Here is an 8,445-nt window from a genome sequence, read left to right on the forward strand (position 1 = left end):
TAAAACATGCAGTACTTCTTAAGACTTCAGAACTTAACTTGGACTACAATTATGACAAGGGTTTTTCAGCTAGTATTTGCTGCTAGAGAGTACCTGAAAGCTGACATCCTTCAGGTTTGCAGGAATACGATATAATATCCTTGTCTCGTTATGCTTCACAGTTCTGCATTCTCCTCCATTGAATGAATTGCCAAGGACTTCCCCTCGGCTCTCTCCTGACAAAATGTGAAATCTAAAAAACAAAAACAAAACAAAAAACCAACAATTAAACAATGTCAGGAAGACATAAACTTGGATTCTTCATTGGAATACAGCTATGTTGAAGATACTGTATGTCTGAATAAGAGGATGTGAGTGTAAAGGCAATGTCACTGTTTTGAAAGAAATTTATCTACACGAATTTCTAATTCACACTGATTTCACCTGAAAAAAACACACATCCAGGCTACAGTAGCAATTATGTTTTATACTTTCCAGTAGTGCCTAACCTTCCAGATAACACCAATGTCAGTGTAAGACTTCCCTAGACAATTGCTCTTGCTCAAGTAAAGAGGTCAAAAATGGCCTAGAAAAATGAACAAGCAGTTCTGCTTCAAGTGATGCTTCCAGAGTGCACTAAGTTCATTCAAAACCAGAAGACCTGGGACATGGTCCATGGCATCCCTGCCCATGGCAGGGGGTTGGAAATAGATGATCTTTAAGGTCTCTTCCAACCGTTCTGTGATTCTATGTTTAAGTGTCCAACTGCTTTTTTTAGTAGGCTGGAAGATGTTATGGTTAGTGTTGTGAGAGGTGTGTCACGCACAGTCACACATCTGTAGAGGAACATCCACATTTCTGAAGTTCTTTGGCATAACTGAGCTGGAATTTGCCAACACGTGATGTTCTGGTGCTGTGAGGGCAGGCAAGGTCCCTCAGACAGCAACATTCTCTGATGGCTCCTCAGCAGCAGTGCAGAATAGGACTGACAAATGCAGCGGACAAGTCCTAGCCTAACAGTTTGGTTGCATTCTTGTAATCTCTTGCTAGTTTTAATTTGAGACATTATGTGTTTGGAGATACTCTCACATGCAAATTTGGGTATTATCTAGTTTATGTAAATTACTCAGCAACAATTTCATGTTTATGAAAAGCAAAGCTGGCTTACCCATTGCCTATTAACTGCACACTGGGGATGCTTTCAAACCTTCTGCCACACACTGTCTTTTTCCTCCCACAATTTCTTTCATCAGAGTTGTCCCCACAGTCATTTTCTCCATTGCATTCCAGTTTTTTTGCAATGCAGCGACCTGCATCAGAGAAAAAGCAGCAGCAATAATCCTTATGCAAAGATTCATTGCATCTGAATGCAAAGAAAGGCAGTTTCTTTCCCTAGTAAAGGTGTAAACTTGCAGCAGAAATTCACAGCAAGGCAGTATAAAGTCTGGATTACTCTTATAAATGTAGTAGTTTCTATTCTGCCAGTTTGACTTGCTTTGAAGCCGCAACAACTTAAGTTAAGTTTTAGCAAAAGGATATGAGGATAAAGTTATAGAACCTAGTCAGGTATACTTAAACTGAAGCAAGCAAGAAACACCAACAAAATGTTTTGCAGTTTCAATAAAAATAGTGCAATTTTGGGTTCAGACAAACTGTATGGATATGTTTGTGTAGGAAAAAAATGTGCAAAAAAAAAATCTCATTGGAACAGTGATACTTTCTAGCTGCCATGGTTTTGCTGACAACCCAAGCTAAAGATTACACTACCCTGAATTATTCCCTTTAGCTACAGAAGAAACTGCAAACATAAGCTCCTACTAACATATGTAAATACTCTAGTAAAGATTTCTCCCTGCCCCTTTCCCTGGAATTTGTGCAGGGAATACATAAGGAAAATCATGACCTTTTTTTTTTTTTTTTTCTTTTTTCCCCTCAAGCAGTGTTTATTTACTATTGAACAACGCAGCAGTTAAGCTGTGAAGCCATCATTACCACTTTCACACTGGAATTTATTCTTGCAGTTGACCTCCACTATGTTGCAGAGTTTGGCTGGAAAGCAGGGGCGGGAATCCACCAGTTGCTCGGAGCAGGCCTGACCCCCAAACTGAGATGGTCGCAAGAGTGTTCGAACACGAAACTGGATGGCAGAAGAAAAGAAAACTTTTTTGGAAGGCAGAAGAAATGAAACCTTTTTTGTTTTGTTTGTTTTGTTGTTTTTTAAATTTTTGAGCTCCTTTGTAGCTGATTGGCCCCTCAGGCAGAGCCACATGTCTCTGTGATGCTGAAGCTTCACTGAAATCAGAGACCTGGAGAAATTCATTGGTCGATTTTTCCCTTACATCCTACCACATCCTCATCCCAGGTAAGGCAAGTAGGCACCTGAAATCCAAGAGCCTCAATGGCAGAGCACAAGTAATGAAACTTTTGACAACATGAGCTACATCACAGCAGGAATCAAAAGTTCAATCCCAGCACATTCAGTCAAGGAGGTATGGTAGGAAGTGGGTGTGAACAGGCTAGTGGAGATTTTTTTCATGTTTTTATCATCTCTGTTGAAACAGAAATACCATGACAGTGGCATGTATCCCCATCCCAAAACTAGCTGGTTTGGCTCCCACTCATGGGACCTCTTGTCTGGGGAGAACTGGACAGGACAGAAACTGTTCTTGAGTTTCTATTGTTTCTATCTGGGAGCAAAATCTCAAGGTCATTTGGTTTTCTGTCCCCAAATCAGAACCCCACTTGCAGAATAATGATGCTGAAGGCTGCTAGAAAAATAATGACAGATACGTTTTCCATTTCACTTCAATGGACCACTGGTGAAACTGATCTGCATCTGACTGAACTGTTGTTTCTCTAAAAAAGGGTAGGACTTTTTTCCCCATTTGATAACCAGTTCCTTTTTTTTTCCCATTTGATAACCAGACTTATCAGACATTTGATAACCAGACTTAACATCTACAGACTGTTTCTGTAGATGGACCCTGAAGTTAATCAATGCAGAATGACCTCCAAGAAACAGCAGTAACTCAGTGACTATGAATGGAGGGTGCATGGAGCAGCACTAGACCGTCTAAAAGCAACATAACCACTCCTTGCCCTCCATTTGGGATCTATAGCACTCATTATATTCTTTGTGTGAGCTTTAACCACTTCACCCCTCCCATTCACTGTGAGCCTGCTTACACTGGTCTTCATATTCATCTTGAGGTCACATTCTCTATTCTGATGGCTGTTTATATTTATAAAGATCAGAAGCAGTGATCTTTATAGTTTGGATGAAAAAAACAGATTAGCTCATAAAAGCACCTTTTTTAAAAAAAAAAAAAAAAAAGGCAGCAAATACTTTGCATCAATATTTAAAGTTAATAAAAATGAACAATTCTTTCACATATGTGTAGGTAAGAAACTCAACAATTTAACAAGAGGATACTGATCACAAAAATCAGTTTGAATGAGAGCAATATCCATTTTCAGTAATTGTGGTTTATTTGCTGTTTCCCACCATTTCTCCCCATTCTGCTCTCACTCTCCATCCTGACTGCAGGATGGAAACCCCACAGGGTGGTCCACATCTCACATTTAGAACTGCTTCTTCATGAACATCCAACACCATGTCTTTCTTGTCCTCCACTGACACCAAGGTACATATATATATGTGTAAAGATACACTTATGATACCTAACAGGCATTTTGCTATTGCTTTGCAGGTGTGGATTTCTGAAGCTGGGCAGGACCTTCAGAAGAGATGTAGGCTATGTCTGCATGAACACTCAAAGCTACTCTTATGGTAAACCTCAAGGTCAGATCCACCAGCCACATAACCACCCCAAACAAAATGTGCTCCACTCCCTATAACCTTATATTTGACAGGGCTTGGTTTCTTTAGGTCAAACCTGCTTGAACCTGCCCTTTCACCCCTTCCCTCTCTGCCAGGGAAGACACTTAACTCCTAATTCTACCATCAGGGAATAAACGCAGGCCCAGGGAGTTGGTCACTGGAGTATTTTGTTCTACAGATATTAAGCACACCCCCCTGGGTTTTGTGTAGGCTATAAGGCTTGGAAAAATGGTACTCTGGATTTCTTGACAACAATCTCAGACAGATCCTGGCCATCAGTGTAAGATACAGCATTTCTAGCCGGTACTGGTTAGGATTTGCCAATTAACTCTTTTCAATGCATGATTTGATCCCGTTATTTTTCATCTTTAGAACATATAAAATGCTATGCTATATTAAAGATCCCATGACTTGGTCCTGCTTAAACAGACATGTAAACTTTATCTTAATTTATCCTTCATGTAGGAAACTCATCTTTAATAATGACAACGGCACTTTTGAAGGAATTTCACATAAATGGATTTACACTACTGAATTGCTCCTTTCTGTTTTGATCTACTTATTTTAACTTGTTCCCTCCAGCTCCTACTATTATAATTTGTAACCAATTACCCATATTAACTTAAACTGTCATTTTGCAGATCGAATTTCCTTGAAGTCGAATATCTGAAAGAAAGAAGGTTCTTAAGCATAATCTCTTGTAATTAGCCCACATAATGCATTTTCTACCTACTTGTTTTTTAATGCATGGGTCACATTCTGACCAAGGTCCAAAGTCTCCAAGCTGACAGTTGATAGGACATGTTTGCTGGTTACAAGCACGAGATTCCATCTTTGTACACAACCGGTCACAGAAGTTTTGGTTATAATATTCATCCACTCTTATTTGCCTAAAAAATGTAATTGAAAGAGTTACACCAGGAAGGAAACAGAATGTAGATGTTCTTGAACTGTGGATGAAGGCTGATAATGCTTTGAACCCAATAAAAACTTGAATGACAATAGGTAGTTGTGGAATGCTGATTGAAATAAAAAATTCAACAATGCCTTAAATTTGCAGAGCAGAAAACTTCAATTCATCCCATCAAGAGAACAGCAACAGAAAAAGCCAGGAATGAAAGAGGGGATTTCCAGTAAGTGTAGAGTATACCCCCGTACTGCATCTAGTTTGGTGCTGCTGAATATTTAGTCCAATTAACTGTCATTGCAAAATTGTTTGTACAAGGAGCAGCTTTCTGTAGGCTTGCCATGCTGGAGCTCTCTCCTCCCACAGCATTGCTCTGCACTGGACACCAGCACTGTTTGTTCACAGGGGCTGGTTGCTCAATGCCCACTGCTGGCAAGGCCATTGTAGGACCTGGCTGATCTCACCTTACTATGTGTCTTGGCAGAAGTAGGTACATTTGGAGGCCCCATAGGATTCTACAGGCAGTTTTGTAATTTTTAAGTCTTGCAGTTAAAATCCATTAATCTGCTAAACATTTAGATAAAACAACTTTTCTTTCCCAATATATTATGGAAGCTGGAGCTTCAGACACAGTCCCTTCTCCCCCAAAGTGTTTTTTTTTTTTTTTTTTTTTTTTTAAGACAAGAAGTAGAACCATAAAAGTAGTAAGACAATTTGGCCCTACCTGTGCCTTGTCTGTGTGCCATAATTGCAGGTTTTTGAACAGCTGGACCATGGCCCCCATGGGTAATGTTCACAGTAGCACCCTTGGCTGCTGCCAACCACCAGGCTCAGCAGGAACAGGTGCAATATCAAAGTCTTGTTCATTGTGGAGGTGTTCATCTACAGCACACGGACAGGTAACAAGAGCTCAGTAAACTGTAGCACTCACAGCTATGCCTGTATCTTAGTGACATGTCTCTTCTGACTTGCAGGGTCTATAAATCATATTCACAGTACAAAGTTACTAAGCAGTGTACAAGGAATGTGGTGATAATGCATGAGAGGGTATGAAATAAATTAGTGGTACGTGAAGAGACAAGATGTCAAAGGCTAATCTTATCAAGGGTTTTTCACTTATTGAGTACTAATCACGACTGCATGTTAATTCTATTTAAGAAGTTGTTTATCAATCATATTGAATGTGACAGAGATCTGCTACTGCTCTTCATTTTTTCCAAGTATTCTCAAAAATATTTTATAGGAATTCAAATAAAAGCATGAAACTGTTTTTCCTACAGAGCATGTAAAACAACAGAAACTTAAAACTAACAACCCCCAACCTATTGCCCATAAACAATTTGTTTTCATGTGTCCATGATCCCCCTTTGCCTAACTGCTTTGCTGCAGTGAATCCTTCCTTCAGCTTTTTTATTGTTCTTAGTTTAGAATAGCCTGTCGAAGCTGCAAACCATCACTATTCAAACCTCATCCAGATTCTTCACCAACAGCTGAAGAGAGACCAGCTAGCCAATTTCTCACTCCAGTGGTCAATCAAAATTTATTTGGTGAGACAGAAGGTTATAGACAGTCTCTGGGAAGGAATAACGTTTAGTAGACTTGGAAAATAGTCTTCCAGGCAAACCATTTATTCGCTGAAAAAATGCAAAAGCTTTTTCCCCTCATCCTGTCACTGAATCAACAGCATATTTTATAGGATGATACAGCAGAACATAATAACGTTGTTTTGTCTCAAAACAAACAAACAAACAAATAAAAATGGAACCATAAAAACCAAAATATTTATTTTAAAGCAATATTCTAAAAGATTTCATTTTGAAAATGTTGAAAAGAAACATGCACTCATTTTCTACTTTAGGTTTTTTTTTGTTTGTTTGTTTGTTTTTTTAACTGTATAACACATGCTCTTATGGCTTTTATACCTTGCTAAGAAAAATATTTTTTGTGAAGTAAAGACTTAGCTTCCTCCTTTAATAAAGAAAGCCAGTAAAACTCCACACAGCTGTAGCAGTGAAAACTCTGCACTTTTTATGCATTTTTCAATGAAAAAGCTTCTCAGAGATTTAAGTACAATCAGCACAGTATAATGGAACTGAAGACAGAGAAATCAACAGTCTTGCCAATGAACCAAGAGGAGAGCAGGTGGAAGATCTTTTTCCTTACCTGCATTCCTGACTCCTCACACCAACAGTGCCAACTTAGAAGAGAGATGAAGAAGCCCTACAAGACTCTCTCCAGCACTTTGTTCATTCCTTCACTGTGCTTTACATAAAAAACACTGTTTATTCTCATCTGTTAGCAAAGCTCCAGCCAATCAGTACATAAGAAATGTGTCAGCAACTATATAAAGGTAAGTGCATGCAGAGATGAATTTAACCTTTTAATGGAAACAAACAAATAAACAAAACAAATCAAAACCTCAGAAGCTTCTCCATACTTTAACCTGCATTCATTGAAGCCATTTAAAAGTTTCCTTATTAACTTACTGTGAGACTGCTGGCTGCAAAGCCAGACAACTTTGCAGACTGGTGCAACTTTGGTGTGGTTTGCTGCAGGCTCTAAAATGAAAGGTTGGAGGTTTTGTTTGATTTGGTTACTCGTTAATGAGGGCAGATGCAGTCTGGTGACGGGAATGGTTGGCACAAAGCAGCCTCTCCACCATCGAGCCCCTCAGCAGCAGGTGTTTTCTGGAGAATTGCAGGAACATCTCTCCTCACTCCTAGCTGCCCAACATGAGAAGAAATACAAATGTTTGCATTAGGCCACAATGGCTCAGTGCACTGCAGGTCTCCTTGCAGAGCCTGATAGAGGTGTACCACCTCTCTGCTCTCAGTTTGAAGGCAAAAGAGTGAGAATCTGTTAAGCTGGCACATGCTGGTAATTCATTATTGGTTTCACTAGGAAACGAGAGCCAGAATAGGCCAGGGTAAAAACACCTGTCTGATGCTGTACCCTCTCTTAGGGGGGAAAGCTGGTTTCTGAGGGAAAGCAAAAATCCAAATACATTTGTGGTTATTTATGGCTCCTTGTCTTTTGCCACCCACAGTTAGCTCTGTGCTGAGAGCCTCTGCTCGGCAACATGGGCACCACCCTGAGTCCCCTGCAGAGCAGACACAGCCATGACAAGCACAGAGGATGCAGTGTGCCTTGAAGAAACAAGCAAAGCCTGGAACAGAACCCAAAGCCTCCCAGATAACTGACATGTGACCCACCTTGGGGGGCAGTGCACTGAATCCCCCTTCATCTCAGCAGGCTGGCAGAAATGTGTCAAGAAGTCAGAGTCCTCAAAACACATTCCCCTGTTTCATAGAATCACAGAATGGCTCGGGTTGGAAGGGACCTTAAAGATATCTGGTTCCAACCCCCCTGCCATGGGCTGGGACACCTCCCACCAGACCAGGTTGCTCAAAGCCCCATCCAGCCTGGCCTTGAGCACTGCCAGGGATGGGGCATCCACAGCTTCTCTGGGCAGCCTGTGCCAGTGACTCCCCACCCTCTGAGTGAAGAATTTCCTCCTAACATCTAATCTAAATCTCCCCTCTTTTAGTTTAAAACCATTCCCCCTTGTCCTATCATTATCTGCCCAAGCAAAAAGTCACTCTCCATCCTCTTTATAAGACCCTCTTTAAGTTTTGAAAGACTGCAGAGAGATCTCCCCGGAGCCTTCTCTTCTGCAGGCTGAATATCCGCAGCTCTCTCAGCCTTTCTTCACATGAGA

The 8,445-nt window shown here is 40.5% G+C and overlaps 1 protein-coding gene across 1 annotated transcript in view; it reads right to left on the reverse strand.

Moving 5' to 3' along the window:
• The window catches only part of C6 (complement C6), a 29,065-nt gene extending 22,068 nt beyond the window's left edge, over positions 1–6,997 (reverse strand). The window contains exons 1-6 of the mRNA XM_040540083.1: positions 6,891–6,997; positions 5,452–5,609; positions 4,554–4,710; positions 1,972–2,116; positions 1,148–1,289; positions 94–232 (exon numbers count right to left, since the gene is read on the reverse strand). Of these exons, the coding sequence (XP_040396017.1) occupies positions 94–232; positions 1,148–1,289; positions 1,972–2,116; positions 4,554–4,710; positions 5,452–5,609; positions 6,891–6,896 (747 nt within the window). The 5' untranslated portion in view covers positions 6,897–6,997. The remainder of the gene's footprint in view (positions 1–93; positions 233–1,147; positions 1,290–1,971; positions 2,117–4,553; positions 4,711–5,451; positions 5,610–6,890) is intronic.
• Between the last annotated feature and the right edge of the window lie 1,448 nt (positions 6,998–8,445).

This window comes from Cygnus olor, chromosome Z (assembly GCF_009769625.2).
Source record: "Cygnus olor isolate bCygOlo1 chromosome Z, bCygOlo1.pri.v2, whole genome shotgun sequence".
Taxonomy (NCBI): domain Eukaryota; kingdom Metazoa; phylum Chordata; class Aves; order Anseriformes; family Anatidae; genus Cygnus; species Cygnus olor.